This window comes from Scatophagus argus, chromosome 11, assembly GCF_020382885.2.
Source record: "Scatophagus argus isolate fScaArg1 chromosome 11, fScaArg1.pri, whole genome shotgun sequence".
NCBI classification, from domain to species: Eukaryota; Metazoa; Chordata; class Actinopteri; family Scatophagidae; genus Scatophagus; species Scatophagus argus.
This window is the reverse complement of record NC_058503.1, coordinates 5,541,183-5,560,987: the sequence shown is the minus strand read 5'-3', so window position 1 is coordinate 5,560,987 and position 19,805 is coordinate 5,541,183. Positions and strand designations below refer to the sequence as shown.

At 39.5% G+C, this 19,805-nt stretch overlaps 2 protein-coding genes across 2 annotated transcripts; both read left to right on the top strand.

The window, feature by feature from the left end:
• Positions 1-217: 217 nt before the first annotated feature.
• Positions 218-5,049, top strand: eaf2 (ELL associated factor 2). The gene is made up of 6 exons (XM_046404746.1): positions 218-408; positions 888-982; positions 1,374-1,510; positions 1,961-2,133; positions 2,692-2,928; positions 3,622-5,049. The coding sequence occupies exons 1-6, from the start codon at positions 261-263 to the stop codon at positions 3,666-3,668; spliced, it is 837 nt and encodes a 278-aa protein (XP_046260702.1). The 5' UTR covers positions 218-260; the 3' UTR covers positions 3,669-5,049.
• Positions 5,050-6,732: 1,683 nt separating this feature from the next.
• Positions 6,733-19,656, top strand: si:dkey-91i10.3 (cytochrome P450). Its single transcript, XM_046404489.1, has 9 exons — positions 6,733-7,141; positions 8,632-8,822; positions 10,865-11,064; positions 12,377-12,574; positions 13,784-13,947; positions 14,133-14,299; positions 15,371-15,452; positions 16,323-16,529; positions 18,677-19,656. Exons 1-9 carry the CDS (start codon positions 6,896-6,898, stop codon positions 18,830-18,832), a joined length of 1,611 nt encoding a protein of 536 aa, XP_046260445.1. The 5' UTR covers positions 6,733-6,895; the 3' UTR covers positions 18,833-19,656.
• The last annotated feature ends 149 nt before the right edge of the window (positions 19,657-19,805 follow it).

The window sequence follows — 19,805 nt, the reverse complement described above, 5'->3', positions numbered from 1 at the left end:
CATTGTTATACTGGTTAAACTGGTTGTACAGCACAATGCAACACAAAGCACGACTAATTTAATACTGATTAAAGCCAAGAAATCACGTGACATTTGGCTCAACATTTGCCCTGAAGCTGCCCTGTCATTATGAAATCCTGATTGAAAGACGTTGAATCAATCAGAGAAGAGAATATTCCGTTTAACCAATCATAGCAAACTGGAGGCGGGACTTAATGGACCAATGAGGTGGTTCGGGCCCTGCCATACATGGTTATCGGATGAAAAAGAACAGCACAAAGTTTACAGCTCATGAAACTCTCAAAATGAATGGGACAGCTTATTCCAACTTTGACAATCAAGAACATGTCTTGAAATTAGGAGAGACATTTGAGAAACACCCTAAAAGTGCCTACCATACAGTGCGATGTAAGTGGGTTTTTGATTCACTTGAGTATGCCTTGCTTTTACAGTAGCTAGTCGTAGCATGCTAGTTAGCTTTATAGCTAAAAACCCGAAGGCAAGATTGACATTTAACCAGGTTAGACGCCTCGCCATTCAGTTTGTGTCCGCCTACTTTTGACATGTCTAAGTATGATAACAGTTCTCTGCCATGTCAGTAAGTTACTTTACTCTGAGCCACTACGTACAAACCATTGATGCTCCAGCTGTCAAAATGTTAGCTAGTGTTAGCATTGCGTCAATCTGTTCACTACCACCATCTTGTGGTATCGGTAGACAACTGCAGCTTTGTAGAACTAACCGTCGTTGTGTTTGTATAATATTGACATATAAAATGTTGCTATGTGCAATACGGTGTTATACAGATGCTACACATTGAGCATATAATATATATTTAAATGTGTATAGTACACACAAATACTTTGTTTTCTCTTTTTTTGGCACAGATGACTTCAAACCAGCCTCCATTGACACAACGTGTGAAGGGGAACTTGAAGTGGGCAAAGGAGAACAAGTCACGATTACTTTGCCCAATTTAGAGGTATAGTATTTAATAGTCCAATGTTTCTCTCCACCAGAATTATGTTTTGATGATTTGTGGTTTTTCATAAATCATTGATAAGAATTATTAAAGAGATTGAAGACTTTTAAAAACCAAAAAAACAATTAGAGTATTTTTAAAACTAAAATATTTTACTTTTACTGCAGTCATAAATAAATCAAGAAATTGGTGGATATTTTCACCACCAGAATTTTATTTCTGGACTGAGCAAAGGGCTTTCAAACAGTCTAGACCTTCATGGTGAAAGAATTCAAAGCTGCCATATTATATGGTTTACCAGTTAATAATAGTTTTAACAATTTTGAGTATGACCACATTGTTTTTAATATCTTGGCTACAATCCTGTCTGTGTTGACTATTTTTTTTTAAGGGTTCAAGTGCTCCTGTAACAGTCTTCAAGGGATCCAAGAGGCCGTACATGAAAGAGTGCATCCTCATTGTGAACCATGACACAGGAGAGTACAGACTGGAAAAACTCAACAGCAATATTGCTGTGAAGAAGACCAGGTGGGTAGATAACATGCTTACTGTTTCTTTTTTTTATTCCATATTTCTTCATCAAATTGCACACAAACCGATGTCTGTGTGCATCTTTCCATTCACTTGTTTTAGTGTGCATTTTTGTCATGAAAAACCTGATATAAGAAACTGAAATAATAAGTTTCTAATAGTGTTTAAAGGTTTGAAATTATTCTTATTTTTTTTAGATAAAAATTACTTGAGATCAGATTTCCTGCAGCGCAGAAATAATAATACGCTTAATATTAGCAAATATTCATTTTGCATTCTTTATTTTAGTACACTGCAAAAGTACAATATCTTAATCTTTGCTAAATATTGACAGCACAGATTTTGGATTTTACCAGCATATCTGAATTCTGAAGTTTTAAACTCGTGCAGCATTTTCACAGGAGTGTTCTCCATGTCTTTGCTTGTACTGTACATGCGCTTTCCCAGGGCTGAGGGCAGCAGTAAGATCCATTCTCGCTTGGAGCAACAGACCAGTCGCCTGAGTCAGCAAATGAGGAATAACAACAACAGCAGCAGCAACAAGTCCTCAGCCAGCTCCAAGAGTTCTCCACCCAAAGAGAAGACGTCCCCAGCGTCCCCCATGGATGACATCGAGAGAGGTAACATGGTGTCAGTCACAATGTCTTCAACTATAGCGACTTTCGCTTTATTTAACTTTATTTATTTATTTATTCATTGGTGGTTTTAGCACATTCACATCTTGATGAAACGGTTTTGCTGCATAGGTCAGTGATTATCTTTGATTGCTTGGTTTTATTCAAAGATATGATATGCAACAATTGTGCAAGTCCTAAAAATGAGTTGTGCACTTGGATTATGCCACATGTTCCCAACAGTGTTCACACCCAGAGAAATCTGTAGGTCACCTGTCACCGTAGCTTCTGGGAGACAGTCAGAGAGCGAGGACGTCAGCAAACCTGGCTAAATGGAACAGAAATAAAACTTTAAAACACTGTTGTGTCTGTGAACATTTCTGATCAATCACATCAGATAGACTTTTGTCTGCAATGAAGAACATGGTTCCCACGATCCTACACTACTTCAAATATAACTTGTTTTCATTGAGATACCATTTAATGAGTGCTATTTGCCAAAGAAAGTGATATATTTATCACACGTGTCTTTAGCTTTATTTGTGCATATGACACTGTGTACAGAGTTGATGGCAGAGGCGCGGGTCATGGCCCAGCTGAGCAGCGGTGACAGCTCCTCGGACTCCAACAGCTCCTCGTCCTCAAGCAGCGATGACAGCTCCAGTAGCAGTGACTCGGAAGATGAACTGACTTCTGCACCAACCATGGCTATGGGCAGCCACAGCATGCCCATAATCAGCACCAGCGCCGATAACAACATTCGCCACCAAGAGAGTGGAGGAGGACTCATGAACACGCTCAGTAAGTATCCCTTTAAGCTCCATCTGAGTACGTAAGGTAGCTTAACATGTTTTTGAGTTGTCCATATTTTGTCATCTTTGCAGAGCAGTGAACACAGATGAGTTTGACAGTGTCAGCAAAACAGTGAAAGCAGAAGGAACTCTTACTCAACTAGACATTACTCTAGTTTGTAAATCCCTCCAAGTAACAGTCATTTCAGGTCAGATACAAAATTATGGGACAAGTACATCTCCCTAAAAGTCCTACTGAACATGCTTTAAGTAGTAAATATAGGTTAATATGACATTTATGTGATATACGAGAATGAACAGTAGAATCTGCTTAAAATGTTGCTTTTAAGTTGCTTAAAAGGAACTGAATATTTCTTGAAATCATAAATATTAGAATAATAAAAAATATGACACTGTTACAGTGTACACAAACTTGACTAAGGCGGAGGATGCAAAAGAGGAACAAGGAAGTTGATGAAAAGAAAGACACTCACTGACTGTAAAACAATAACATTTTTGTTTCTTGTAAAGACACAACCTGCTTTACGGACCAACAAACCCAACAGGCAAAAATGATAGGAGAGTGATGGAAAATACACAATAAAACCCTGAAGAAGTACTGGAAAGAGGACTCAGTTAATTGTGTTTAATGATATATTTGACCTTTTTTTTTTTCTTTTTTTGCTTTCTACTTATATTGCAGAGAATGACCTCCAGCTGAGTGAATCAGGCAGTGAAAGTGATGACTGAACAACGTGAGGACGTCTGGCTGCCTGTTGAAGATTTTCAGTGAGGACTAAAGGAATCTGGTACAGACGTGTCACTGTCTTCTCTATATATCCACAATCCTGCTAGCAAATATAATTTGTTGGTTCTCTGCCAAAAAAGAAGTCATATTTTATGTCAAGTTTTTGCTTCATGATCTTTATTTTCTGTGTGTGAAGACTGCACGTTAAAGAGATGCCTTAGTTCACAGATATGTGATGTGGTTGGTGTAAGAGAAGCAGGAAATTATGGCAAACTCTCTGTAATATTTCATCACTGGAATGCAAATGTGTGGTTAAACTGACCGAGCATATCAGCATATCAGAGGCCGCTGGAGTTTCTTCATTTCAGCTTAGCAATTTAAGATCTTTGGTTGTGCCTTAGGTCATGGTTAATGGCCTCAGTTAAGGTGATTTAATTTCTGGCTGGAGATGTTAATCTGTCATAAAACAAATTAAACTTTTTCAGGATGAGCCACGGTGATATGACAGCTTTCGTCTCATAGAGTTATTGTAAAGTTGACTGTAGAAGCTTTATGTTTGGTTACTGAAAACCAGCTGCGGTATAACAAAATGTTTTCATTTATAGCTGCTTTAATTATTATTATTATATATATATTTTTTAGGCCACTTTGGGGGTAGTGGAACAAGCTTAAAAACATGACATTTGTATATTATCTCCTTAGAAATTTGTGGTAGCAAACAGTTACTGGTTGTAGGCCAAAAAGTCAGGTGATAATTATTTGTAGCTTATTAAGTACAAGAGACCCCTTTCGCATTGCATCCAGTCATGTTATTAATTATGAATAAACAAATATTGATTACTGCAGCTTTCTCTTAAACCTTGTTTGTGACATTTCAGTACAGAAGTGGGTCTGACTGCTAGTGAAGTAGCGCACTAGGATTCATTTGACTCAGTTAGGGTCATGCTTTGTAGCTTTAAACCTGCAATACTTGAATCTAATTATTTATATTTCAAAATATACTCGACCAATGGTGAATTGCTTAATATATTTTCTATATATTGTAATAGCCAAGCAATTGGAAGTGCAAGTTAGTATGAACTGTATTGCATAAGAAGTCAGATGCTTTGATACTGCACCTCAGTGTGAGTCTTACAAAATCCATGTGCCTTTTGTTATTTGCCTTGAACAGTTATAACATAGGCCTTCTTGTTTTGTCACAAGCCCCATGTCACTGCTGAGCTGTCTCAGCAAACAGGAAGCTGCCGTTTTTGCTCCAGCATTGCTTTGGCATCCCAGCTGACTGAGATGAGCCTTAGCCTTTACAAGACTGGTAGCTTTGGAGCATCATTTGTAAACTATGAGAAAAATTTCTTTGTAGAAAAATAAATTTTTGTGCCACTATGTGTAGATGTTTTGTGATTATTTAATATCCCACAAATTATTGCCATCGCTGTACATTTTTGTTTGAACAAAAATGATATTATGTGGAACCTGGTGAAAGTGGCAGGTTTTACTGGCATATAAAGAGATGCAAAAGTCAGAAATGTTGATCTCTTTTTTGTGGTGACCCTGAGGTCTCGTCAGGTTACAGCAGGATATCCTGGACTTTACCTTCCTTCCTTTTAATCAACTTTGTTTCGTTGCTGAGTTATTAATCACTCTGCTGTTTAACATAGAGCTAACATACCCAAGCACACACTCACACTGCACTTGTAAACCACAAATTAGACCAAACTACATCACATTAAAGGTGCCAGTTAACCTAAAGCTGTGTTATGATTTGCTATTTGACTATTAGAAAGCCTCTTGAGCATGTGAAATTATTTAGGTGAGGTTAGTACATAAAAATAATCAATAAGAGACTGTTACATGACGGGCCATAAACCTACAGACACTTACTGAAAGCAGGGGACTTTTGCATGTGTGCTTTCAGTATTCATGTGTGCAGTGAGATTTGTACACTACTGAGAGAACTAAAATACAAGGTGTAGCACCAAATATTCAAAGTGGAAACTCATTTTGCATTGTGACAAGTCATCACTGACTGTAACTCAAAACCTTACGTATGTACAATATCAAGTGGCAGTTGTGGCTTAAAACTGTGGAGCACCAGAAAAATTCAGCTGATTTACAGAAGTTATGTTACCCCAACACACACACGCGTGCACGCACAGCTCTGCGCTCTGAGATTTGTCCCAAACAAAGACGGGAGGTGACTCTTGTGTGACTTCCTTCCTGGATTTGAGTGGTTTTGGTTGAAAGGCTCTCACTGTATCCGATCATTGAATTATGACTGACCACAATTATGTGATATATCCAAATTCAAATAGCATGTGAACTGTCCACATTTTCCTTATCTTGAGGGGAGTCGCCCCCTGGTGGCAGCAAGAGGCTTGAATGCAGCATTTTTAAAATTATATGAATGCACAGTATGTATAAATTGATCATGTGTTTACTGGTCACAGGAGAGAAACAAAGTATTAAAGCAACACAATGCAATAAACTTTATTTGACTTAGCCGAGTACACATTCCTTATAGAAAAACATGCTGGTGAATCCAAAACAAAGTTGTGATGTTGTCTAAAACGTTAATTAGACTGAATTATTGCATTTGCTGCAGCTTTCAACCAAATCTCACAATGTGTCTTTCTTTTTGTATTTTTAATGACTGAAGTTAAACAAACTAGAATTTCTGTGATTATTAATCATATTTCAAATTATTCTGACATTTCCATGCGTATAAATGTGGCACAGTCCTGTAGGAAATCAGTCCAGTGCTTAAATCAGACATGTTCACACCTCAGTTTGAGTTCGTCTTAATTCAGTGGGTCAGCTTTTAGACAAATCTCATGAAGGAACGATCCGTGATATGTAAAACAACACACAAAAGAAAACAATAAGGTAAAACTACAAGCTCAAATAATGTGCCCCCATAAAACAAGTTAAAGTCAGCACACATGCAGACCTGTGTATGCTGTCTGCGTGTTGCGGCCAGTATCTTAAGGCAGCCACATTATCAGCAGTTCTTTTTTTTTATTTATTTATATTTGAAGTTTGCGATAATATCAAAGTCCACCGCTGAGGCTCAGAGCCTGGGGTCTATAAATGGTGTGCTTGTCTCTGTCACAGCTAACGCAAACGCTTTCTGACCAGCCTGCACATCACTCAGACGCACACTGGGGCTGGCTGGCTTGTCGGGATCTCAGACACTGAGAGGGGGGAAAAAAACACTCTTCACACGGGTGACATGTTCCGGAGATCTCTGCTAAGCCTCGGACTGCGGGTGAACCGTCCGCAGCACAAGTGGGCACAGAGAGTGGCCGTGGATTATGAGGACATCGGGCGCCGCGACGCCTCCACCACCAGCAGCAGCACGATGATGGGCGACAACGTCAAACTGAAAACGATGGAGGATTTAGGCGGACCGAGCTTCCTAACCACCTTAAACTGGCTCTTTGTAAAGGGCTATTTCCAAACGATGCAGCAGATGCAAGTAAGTGAGACGGAAGCGGACGGGATCGAGTACCTGTCTGTCGTTCTGACGTGTCGTTTATTTGTGATTTGTTGCTGATCCTGCTCCGTGCGTTTGCTTTGCCCCGCACGGCACGCAGCCCCTGCGCTCTGTGTGCGGTTGAGTCGCAAGGCAGTTTATATTAGGCCTACTGTAAAAGTTCAGTTCCCAAAATAACAGACGTGCATTTGCTCTCTCTCTCTCTCTCTCTCTGCGTGTGTGCTATCTGCCCATTTGATTTTGCATCTGAGATTTAGGCATATGGCATGGCATATGACCTATTAAAACTGAGATTAACTGAATGTTACTCGTCCCGTTGGCACCATTCATTATACAGACCGTTTCTCCCTCTTCTAAAGACAATTTCATGAAAATCAGACAAAGAACAGCACAGGGCAGAAGTATGTCAATCAAACCCCACCCACAAGAAACTTCAAATTCAAAACGAAACTCAAAGAGCTGAAAAAAATGTTGGTAAGTGTATGGAGGCCTACAGGAGTGTGTACAGTTGTGATACCAGGATTGGGTCCTAACCATCAGTATTCACTCCTCCTTGTGTCAGCTGCTCTCCTGTCTCCTGCTGAGCACACACCAGTATTCTCACTGATGTTCATGACTGGGCTGATCACAATTTCTGAATGGCTATGATTGCTGGATCAGTTAAACATTTCAAAAAGAACTTTCTAAAATGTCCCACAACATGCAGAATTCCCAACCTGAATAAACTGCTGTGTTACAACTTAATAACAGTAAGAATAGTTTAGTTTATGATTACATTTTCTAATGATTATTTTGGACGGAGATATGCGGCTACCTGTTGCAGCTTAACAGGGTTTTTTTTGGTTTTTTTTACATTTTTGATATCAATATTGACATTTTGAGCATATTTGACTATTGGTGTGTGTGTGTGTGTGTGTGTGTGTGTGTGTGGAGGGGTGATTCTACCACAGTACAGGAGCGTCTCTCGTTTACCTTGCCTTTAAACTGGCATAAACAACAACTATGCCAGTTTACCTTCACATTACAAAACAGAAATTGTTGATTTAGCAGGTTGTTTTTCAAATATGCATTCAGAAACATAAGCATCTAAACCTCTGCTTAAAGTACACCTATAATATAATATAATATAATATAATATAATATAATATAATATAACCACAAATACACAACATTACATATAACACAAAAGCTCACCTATAAACAATCGATCCCAGCTGTTTATCCAATTAGTGAAGTGTTTATTCATTACAGAAATAACCAGGAATTGTTGATCATTTTCTCATTCTAGTGGTCAGTCTGTACAGATTGTGAAGCCCACTGAGACACTGTGATTTTTGATTTTTGGCTGTATACATAAAATTGCCTTGACTTCAATTGCAAATACGTCAGGAAAAATCCTGTTATGCACCTCTTTAGTACACTGAACATCTAACCCAGTAACAAACTTACTAACTCGGACTGTTTACTCAAAGATTGAACACAGCAAGATCTACGGTCCTCTGTGGAAGTCAAAGTATGGCCCTATGGTCGTGGTGAATGTGGCCAGCGCCGAGCTGATAGAGCAGGTGCTCAGGCAGGAGGGGAGGCACCCGGTCCGGACAGACATGCCCCACTGGAGGAGCTACAGAGAGCTCAGGAACCAGGCTCAAGGACCCCTGACAGAGTAAGTGAAAACCTCCACCGTGTGTCCCAGATCTAAACTGCATTCTGATTCGAAGCAGTTTTTGAATATGCAGAGTGTCTGCAGTGGAAAAGAGACAAAGTTTAATATACAGCAAAAACAGCACACACACCAATCCATTCTCTAATCCACAGTCCTCAGTAGTTTGACAAATCCAGGGATATTCCAAAGTTGGTCTTTTTGTAGCAAATAAAATGTCCGTGGAAACACAGGGGAGGTTTGTTAAAAAAGACTGGAACTTTGGAAGACAGCCTCTTTATTTGGTTAGGTCAGCCTGCTGGAGCATTCAGTCTCAGCCTCCTCACTTTTGGCTTTGGCCCCCATGTGAAGGTACAGATATGATCAGCTGCTTCATAATGTGTTGAAACGGTGCATGGATCACCACACAAAAGTAACTTTTGTTATTCCTTGGTGCTGTTCTGTGCTGGGCAGATACAAACAGGGACAAGAACCATAATTTCCACTGTCTGACTCATAGCCTCGTAACCTCATAACCTCGATGGTATCCAGTTTTCCCTGTCAGACCCGTTGGAAGCACTTGTTACTTGTTGAGAATGTGAAGACATCAGAGACGTACTCAAGAGGTAAACAGCTCTCAGAGAGGCCTATATACCATACTGAATAACTCAGGTGTTTTTCAACCATTTCATTCACAAATGAAGAATGTGACGGGGACCAGATGTTTTCTTCTCTGCCGTACTGCTTCTGCCTTTGGATAGGACAGTTGAGTGCTGTGAGAAAGGCTGTCTGTGTTTTTCTCTTTTCCTGCAAATTCCACTAAAGGACCAAAACCAACAGTACTTTACTCTGTTTATCAACTTCCTATCCTGTCTCTTGCACTCATTCCCAAAACTTTTCATGCCTGAAGACTCAAATTTCACAAAAAACAAATACGTGGTTTCATTTTTTAAGAAGTCTCCCTAGATGGTAACTTCAATAAATGGTTATTGGAGGATGGTCATTTCCCAAACAATGCACTATTTTCTCCTGTTTCACTTCCCAAATTGGGATCTAGTTTCAGATGCAGATGAGTGCAGGTTTTGCGAGTGTTTCAGGCAGCAGGATGGTGTAATGGGATCTAAATCAAGATAAACTGCAGTCATGATAATGAAAGATCATGTCACCCAGTGCAGCAATGGCTCACTGATGTGTATTTTGTAGTTTTGTGTGTGACACAGAGGAATGAGAAATATCAGGATTTGAATACGAAAACAGCACTTGTGGTCTTGGTCTTTTTGGTTTTGGTCTTCTTATGGGATTTGCTTATGAAAGGAGAAATATGTCATCAGCCTCACTCTTATGCCCCCATTTAGGCGGAGCCGAGGGGTTACTGGAGGCTCTAATGCAACAACCAATTAACTTAATGGAGCTGTGGTGGTGGAGAAAATAAAAATCTTAAAGAAATGAAATACAGTGGGTGGCACCAACTAATAAACCCAGTGTACATAGACAAATAACTTCTATGTGCTGCAAAAACGTATGGGGTACTCCCAACTTACCTAGTTACTCTATCTCCCACTACATGCCTCTACCTTAATTTGCCAAGTAAACACAAGCATCACAAGGTGACAGACCAAAAAAAAAAATCAAGGTCCAGAGAGAGCAGGCAGGTGTGCTGGCTTTTGTATATAAAGGACCCCGGATGATAATTGGCCAGCTTTAAGCTTCAATGGACCAATCAGCAGCACAGCCTGGCTACACAAGTGGATCCACTCTAGGAGCTTGCACCTGTGGAACACAAGAGAGAACAGGAGGAGACACACATGCACTAACACACACACCTACCTGCACGTAACACTCATCATGAAAGGAAAATAAGAGAAAAGGCAAGTAAACAAGAGTCACATAAGTCAGATTTAACACATTTAAGAATTTCAAGTACTGCAAGTTTCCAGTGACATGGTCTAAAGCAGGCCTGCTGTTCTCTGTCTCTAAGCTTGAAACAATTAAAGGAATTGTTTTAATGCAAATAAACAACTTTATCTCATTCTGTGTGTAATCCTTTTTTTAATCCACGCTTGCAGAATGGGCGCCAAGTGGCAGCGCATCCGCAGCATCTTGAATCCTCGGATGTTGAAACCCAAACATGTGTCTTCGTACACTAAAATCATCAACGAGGTGGTGACAGACTTCATCCAAAGAGTGGCCTGGCTGAGAGAAACCAGCGGTGGGGGAGTTATGGTCAATGACCTGGCTGGAGAACTCTACAAATTTGCTTTTGAAGGTCAGGAGAGAGCAAACAAAAGGGATATTTCTATATAATCAGCTATAGAAACTCATCTTTTTTTAGATGCATGAAGACATTTTCATTAGTGATATAGATGTATCCAGAAGAGAGATACATTTCACTTTCACTCAAGAATAAACAAAAAAACTATAGTGTGTGTATTTCTGCTAATCTTTGCAAAAGAGGTTAATCAATAATTGCTTTCTCAAAAATCAGATCCAAAGAGACGGGACATAACAAGGCAAAATGAAAACACACCAGATTAAACTATAACAAGAAAAGCACAATTTAAGATCATCAGGTCAATTAATTATTAAAAACTACACACCACTTCTGCACAATCAACATCTGTTTTTTTATGCATCCTGATTGTAACTTTTAATTGGCTTTAAATTTTTTTGGATGTCTTTTTGTTTGTTAATCATATTACAGGTTATCTCTCAAACACAGCCGTGGTAGATAACAGTGTAAAATGCTATCAGCCTTGCAGGAAGTGTCCTTGACTCTTCCTCCACTGCAGACATTAGCAGCAGTCTGCATTACTTCACCGAGCTGCTTCGCTCTGAGCCAGCAGAACAGTGAAGATCTAGTAGCTTTCTCACAAATTTGCCTCAACCTGAAATCCAAATATTTTCTAATGATTCAACAACGCAGAGGTGTCTTTATGTGGGTGGAGCAGAGAGTTAGGCTAGTGTTCATAGATCAGTCCGTCAGTGTACCTGCTCATACAGTGCTCAGGGTGTTGACTTTGACACAGATGTTGAGTCTTTTGGCCTTGACAGCTGATTAGATATGGTGAGATAAAACTGCGGGTTTGATTCTGTAACTTATGGTGAAGTCATGACTTGTCCTGCTCTTTTCCTGAGTAGCTAGTACTCCCTGCCTTCATTGGTCGGGTTGGTTAGGTTTAGGCATGAGGATTGAGATTGGTTAGGGTTAGGGTGAGAATATCAGAGTAAGCCAATCAGAGGCAGAGTAGTGTACATGCCTTTGCCAACCTGGAAAAAATTTTAAAAACTTACTGGGATACCAACTGTGAGTCATATTTGGTCAGCTATCATCAGTGTTGGAGCTCACTAACGCTCATGTGGCTGAATGGTTTAAAATCTGGTGGAAAGACTGAAACCAGAAGAGCGGAAACACAGAACATATGGGTTCACTGTTTATATGTCCACTTACTTATCTAAACTGTATGTGCTCCAGAATGGAGGAAAAAATCACAGACCAATACATGTTTTTTTAAATCAGTCCTTAGGAAGGTTACAGAAGCCATGCAGTGTGTGTATAATCATTTTCTTCTCCTATGCAGGGATCTGTTCAGTGTTGTTTGAGAGCCGTATGGGCTGCATGAATGAGGTGGTGCCTGAGGAGACCCAGGCGTTCATCTTCTCTGTGGGGGAAATGTTCAGGCTCTCCCCAATCCTTGTTCTCTTCCCCAAGTCCACCTGGCCCTACCTGCCTTTCTGGAAACAGTTTGTGGCAACCTGGGATCATCTCTTCAAAGTCGGTGAGCAACTTTGATGTTAACCAAATTCATTTTCATTTTTTTTAAATCTCATGTTTTCACACTGTATGACAAGCTTGCTTACTGTATATATTTTGTATTTGCACGTGTCAGGCATTTGCTGAAAGCTATTTGAAACTTAAACAGTGAAACATGCAAAACAAGTACATTATGTTTTCTTACAGCTGCACTATACTGTCAAAGGCAAATCGTCACTTGCAAAAAGCCGTTTTTACACACTTAGATTTTTCTAATGCCTCAGGATCTATTGATGCAAAGAAATCCATCACTGGCTAAGGAGATACATATACAAATACTACACAGAGTGTTAGCAAACTGTAACATATACATAATATACATTTAATTTTGTAAATAGACAAGCTTTAGAGTCTTTAGAGTACTTCACAGTTTTTGTTACCTGGGCAGAAGTATTGGGGTTTAATATTTAATATGAATGAGTTCTGCTGCCGCTGAAGTCTTTTTGGCAGCTGTGCTGTGTTGTGCTGATTCAATTTGAATGCATTTGCATTACATTCTATGACATATTAAATGTACAAATGCAGTAATTTTAGGTGTCCCCTGTGAAAATCACACAGAATATTATTTCCCATTAAGTTGTATAAAAAATAATATGAGATACTAAAGAACTTTTATTACTTAAATTCAAACTGAATGAAACTGAATGTTCAAGCTAAAAATCTCATTAAAACCATTTACATTTTGAGATTTTCTTTCTAGTAGGAATTGCCAGCTTTTCTTATGGATGGGGACGTATTTAACCCTTCAGCCTTGTAAAATCCCGTCAAAAACTGTTTAACATCCAAGTCCAAAGCCCACCATCAGTTTGCACCAGAGGGCTTTTGTGGGTCTTGAATAGCTGCTCAATTCACTTATCTTCCAGCCCTGGTGCTGTTAGTGTTATGTGTGCCTGGACAGCCTTTCCTCTGCCCCTCCCCTTTACTAGTTGTAGTCAAAGGTTACTAGAGTTCAGGCTTCATGACCGTTTTTCACTTTGCATTATCACAGCATTTCATGGACCATAGACTGTGGTGGCTCCCTAAAAGGACAAAGTCCAGCCCACTGGTCCTGCTGCCCTTATTCCACGTCAGTGTCTGAACGAGCTCCCTAACAGTGTGTCTCTTTTGCCATCTATTGGTCAAAAGTGTTCACTTTCTTTTGTCTGGTTTTGTTGGTTTCTGTCATGTGTTCTAGCTGAAGACCTGGTGCAGAAAAAAATAGAGGAAATCCAGGAGAACGTGCAACTGCACCAGAGCGTGGAGGGAGCGTACCTCACACACCTGCTGCTCAGTAATCAGATGACGGTCACTGAGATCCTGGGCAGCATCACCGAACTCCTGCTGGCAGGAGTCGACACTGTGAGTCCATACAGTGTGTGTGCACTCTGTGGAAGGGGGAGTTTACTGCACGGTATTTAGCCCACTTCCAACCTAGATATCTTTCCACCTAAAGATCGCCAGATCAGTTGTCCATGAAAGGGCACAAAGCTGAAACATGATATGAAGAAACAGAAGGTAACAATCTGTGTTCCTCTCTGTTGCAGACCTCCAACACTATCTCATGGTGTCTGTACGAGTTGGCAAAGAATCCAGAGATCCAAGAACAGTTGTACCAGGAAGTGATAAGTGTTTGTCCTGGAGACAAAGTGCCAGTCAGTGATGACATTGCTCAGATGCCGTATCTGAAGGCCATCATCAGAGAGACGCTGCGGTTAGAGGGGTTCTTTTGTTTTTATCAGTATATCAACAGGACATCTGATCATAGGAGCTTCACGTTCTTACAGTGAACAGCAGTTAGTAGTATGTTTCCTCTGGTAGAAAGGATGCAATCTCGCCTGAGCTCATGACCGGTTTAAAATTTAGAATATTGTCATATTCAGAAAACGTGGAATATTACTGTGCATGTAAACGTAGCAGGTCTATGGTATCTGCAAGATGAGTGGGCACAGGAACAGAAACTTATATGCATATCAGATAACAAAAAAGCAGACAAAGCAAACGATAATTAGCCCTGACAATGTTAGTCTGTCATTTCACTTGTCCTCCCTCGAAAGACTCTTTTGTGTTCATACAATGGAGCCCCTTTTGCAGCTCCCACTTCAACATGAAGTGACTTTTTAAACACACGTGCTGATTGCTCCATTGGCTACAGAAGTGCCAGCCACACCTCCTGTTAATTAGCAATACAGTGACACTGATGGTGATGGCTCGACAGCTCAACAAACCAGCAGTTACTGCCGCTTTACATACTTTTTCTGACTTCTAGTATGTACTGCAGCTGCGTGCTTCTGTGAGTCATTGCAGCTTCTGTCATCTGTCGGCGAGGTGTTATGTATGTGTGCTCTGGTGGCGGCTGAATCAGTGTGACATATCCTCAGAACAGCTTGAATAACATGCTGTGTTGCATACTGCAAAATAAAAGCTGCTCAGGGATGTTGTCGGAGGGCGATCACATACTGTCCTTAAATGGCTGAGTAACACAAGTGGACTGGGAGAAAGTTTGTCTTCAAATTCCCTGTCTGTAAAATGCAATGCATCTCACTTCTATACGTGAGAGCATTCGAAAATTAATTTATTCACAGAATTTAATGTATTTAGTATTTTTTTGGGGTGAAATATGTTTGCATTTGCAGATCTGTTTTATATTTGCCTTTTGTTTTTTTTATTTATGAAATGTGTTTCATATTTCGAGGTTACATATTTACACATAGCACTCTTAATGACAGTTGTTTTTGCTAAAGAAAATTTTTATTGACTCCTCATGGTGTTCTGTGATCAACAGTCTGTATCCAGTGGTACCAGGAAATGCCCGCGTCACTGTTGAAAATGAGATTGTGGTAGGAGGTTATCTCTTCCCCAAAAAGGTGAGGCACATGTCCTGAAATGTTCATTGACTAATAAGTAAATGTGCTGCACAGTGAGGATTGGCTATTTTCACATGTGTTCGTGCCGTTTGTGTCCATTCATTTAAAAAAAATGACTGGCAGTATAACTGCACATTATTTGGTTGTAGTAGCAAGGCATGTGGTAATTCATAACAAACCTAATATATCTGTTTAACCAAAATGAGCACAATAAAGAACCTGAAGTGAAATAAAAACTGTATCTCTATTTACTAACTGTATCCCATAGTAAATGTCTCCTCAAAGATTTAGAAAAGAACAAAAGAAATATATTTCTAAGGTGCTGAGAGATTGTCTTGATCGATTAACTGATATAATTTTAGGTGAGTAAAGGAGCTGGTCGCTGCTGGAAACAAGTAAAACATGTGACAAGTGTTGGTGAGACAGCTTCAGGAACACCTCAGACAAAACAAACTCTATTAAATGTTTAGATCTCACTTTGCTTCTTGCTTTGAAAAGTTTATTTGGCTGTTGCAAAGTTGCAAGCTGCCACACGTCTTGTTAGTACAAAATGATGAAGTGCATTCCAGTATAACTATATCTGTACTGCTAAGTGCAAAAGCAATATGTTTAGAAAAATAGTATTTGATCCATACAATATGGTGCATGGCTGAGTCTTCTTGTCTGCATACTTTTGATAAAAGTACTATAACAACAGTCTAATTTCTGACATTTCAGGCTCAAACTTTATGTACTCATTTCATCTCAAGATAATCACAAAGCTTTAAAACAGCACACCACATATGCACTGACTTGTATGAAGACATGAAGGTCATGTGAACATTTTACTTACTTTATGAAAACTACACAAAACCATGTCATCTCTGACAGACGCTGTTCCACCTGTGCCACTACTGTGTGTCCCATGACGAGAGTGTTTTCCCCGACCCCCACACCTTCCAGCCACAGAGATGGCTCCGAGGAGCGGAGGATAAGTCCAAGCAGCACCCGTTTGGGTCTGTGCCGTTTGGTTTTGGAATTCGGGCGTGTCTGGGCAGGCGAGTGGCTGAGCTGGAGATGTATCTGCTCCTTTCCAGGGTAAGCTAGGGTAGCTGCTTTCTCTGTCGTAGCTGTCATCATTAATCCATGGTGAGCATTTTTGCTTTTCTGCAATTTAAGAAATACACGTGTATTTGAGGTTTCTCAGTTATCATATCTTATCACATATTCATTTCTTTTGCAAGCACAGTAGTTACACATTGTAGCACAGTTACACTCTGTAGCCAGAACATACTTGGAGACCTGAACATTTTCTCCATGTGGAACTGCTGAACAGCCATCCAGCTTTTATCTCAGTCATTTATGAGATAGCAGCGTAACAAATAATAATACAATAATCCTTAATGAGTCACTACCTAAAATGCATGACCTTCAGTTAAGGTTAGACTGGTGAGCCAAAAACTTCTGGGTCAGCTCCCTTTTCTGCCTGTATTAGTGCTGACATTGCACTACTTGGCATGTCCATATCATGCTCCATTTCTTGTGAACAATAACTCTGAAATAGTTGAACTCCCTCATTTGAGGCTGCAAGTCATTCCCAACCTACTGTATTCTGACTGAGAGGCCAACTGACACAGTGCATGTTAGGGCTGACACTTTGCCATAAATCGATCTCTCGATCTCAAACTAAAGATGTGCTGTTCATGTTTGACCATGGCAGCATCAGCTGTGCTCTGTTTATCTTAATTTTAATTGATATACTGAGCACAGACAACTGAAAGCAACATGTAAACAGTTTCCCTAACCAGCTACCCTTAAAATGAAGTCAGTTGCACTCTGGTTCATTTTAGATGCACTGTTAAGAGTTTCCACTTGTAAATTTCTTGAGACCGGCAATTAATTAAAAATCCCACACATGTAGCGGGACACATAACCAGTTGTACATTGTATGACTAAAACATTTCTGCATATAATCTACATTGCCCAAGGCTTCGGATGTAGAGGCAGTTTTTATCTGACCTATGGTGACCCTGAGAGGTCATCGACCTCAGCATTATAATCATGTATAACTATGACAAAATAGTATTTTTATTCCAATAATGGTGCTTTTATTTTCTGCTTCAGCCAGGGAACCTTAACACACAGCATACTTACAACACTGATTTGTCCAGAGGAAAGAATCCACTCTATATTCCCTGCCAAGCACAAACAATGGAGGTTTCATAATGACTTACAAGTATTTAGAGGTTTTCCGTTACTGGAAAGGGATCTTACACAAATATCCACTCTGAAGCATTCCCATCACTCTGGATTTGACGTCATCATTGTGTGTTGCTATGTGAGAGACAAAAAAGGACTGATTGGAACTCTCTTCGGCAAGGAGATGTTTCTTGTGCAAGTGTCGTCCAACATTGCCAATGAAGTCAAGCTGGGTATCATAATCGGCCTGCAAATTTGGTATCCAGCAGACAGACAAGATTATCTGCTCCATTTAAGCAGCATCAAAGTGCAATAGGATGCAAAAACAGTTTCATCAAAGGTTTTAAGGTTTTTAGGTTTGAATGTCACTGTTTATCTAGAAGAGAAATTAAAGTGTGCAGTTTGCTCTACCCAGAAGCTGAAAAGAATTTTATTTTCATGTAATTCATTTGGTTGTATGCATTTTTTTTGGGTAAGAGAGTTCAACACACGCTTCAGAAAACGTGGAAATAAACAAACCACAAACAGGTTAGGAAAACATCTGAATACTCACAACACAACTCAACATAGCAATGTGCTGCAAGTAGGACAGACAACAACAAATCCGTTTCCACTTAGCACAACATTTCACAATTGTAATTGTTTGTATTTTGTCAGATTATTTGATTCAGTTAAGCCTTAGCCTAAGGCTAAGTTGAAACTACTGTAAACTGATTGTCTACTTGTATGTGTTTTCTAAACTGCAGTGCGCTGAAAGCCCAGAAAATTCAATCTCAATTTTGAGCAAATAAATTTTAATCTTACTCAAAATGTCATAAATAATCAACCTCCAACCACAGGACACCAACCGGTGTACAATTCTTGAAAGTGGGCTCAATACAAACCCTCAACTCAGTCTTCTGACTTAAAAACCACAATTAAACATAATCATTAACTCAAATGTGGACTGCATCTGAACCTTTTTTTTTGCCTCACTTCAGTAAATATCAAAAATATAATTTCAAGTATTTATAGTTGAGCTAATTCTTCTCTTTTCTATTTTAAAGTTGATAAAACACTACCAAGTGAAGCCGGATCCTGCTGGGACCACAGTCAAGCCGATTACCAGAACCCTGCTTTGTCCTGCCAAGCCAATCAATCTGCAGTTTCTGGACAGAGGAGTGGAGCAGACACCGAGAGCAGCGGCAGGAGTTTCTCTGTGAGCTGCTTTAGTATGCACGCTGTGTTGCCTGCATGTCACCAAGCACTTGTTTATAGACCGCTCACATCATGAGGACTGCTGGAATGCACCTTAACTGTGGCCTAAATTACAACTGATGTGGATTAAGATGTGGAAAGTTGTTAGGGAACAGTATGATTCTGTATGTATAGAATGTAACTATGAATACCTTAACAGCTTACAGCTTCTTTTAGTCAATACATAAATTTAACTCCTACAGGATGAACCTTGTGTTAGTGTGTTAGTCTGTTTCTCAGTGATTTCAGAGTTCCCCACTCTAATCCCAAACAAATACCAAAAATATTATTTCATTTTCTTTAAAGGCCCTGCAACTTTCCTAAAACAGTTTGTTGTATAATTTTAAACCAACTTTAACAAAATACCCCCCCAAAACTATTTATTCAGTTTCTTTTTGTAACAAGAAATTGTTTTTTGTTGCCATCTAGTGGCAGCTTTTATTTAAAAGGTATAATAGGACGACCCTTCACCTCCAGGTTTGTCTTCAGGGCAGTCAGGCCATGGGCAGATCTAGGGGTGTGGGGCCACAAGGGCCTTGTCGCAAAGTGAAATTTGATTGGCTCTTGAAGTGCCTTTTTGCTTCATAACTTTTTTGAACTGATTTGAATTGAAAAAAAAAAGGAATAAATATCACATGCTGCTGATTATGCTTATGACATTTATATTTCACTTTTCACAACACAAAGTATCTGTTTTTTCTGTACATCTGAACATCTGAGACTAAGTACCAAGTGTGAAATGAGAAATGAAATGTAGCAAATTTGTAGATAATACACTTCAACAACTTCAGTTTTTGGCACCAACCAAAATTAAACATATGTGCAATTAATTTTATAAAACACTAATATTTCAGATTTTTAGCAGCAGGGAAAGAAAATCCTTCCTTCCATCCTTTAGGTGGGACAGCTCTACAATATATGCATTACAGCTCAAAAATG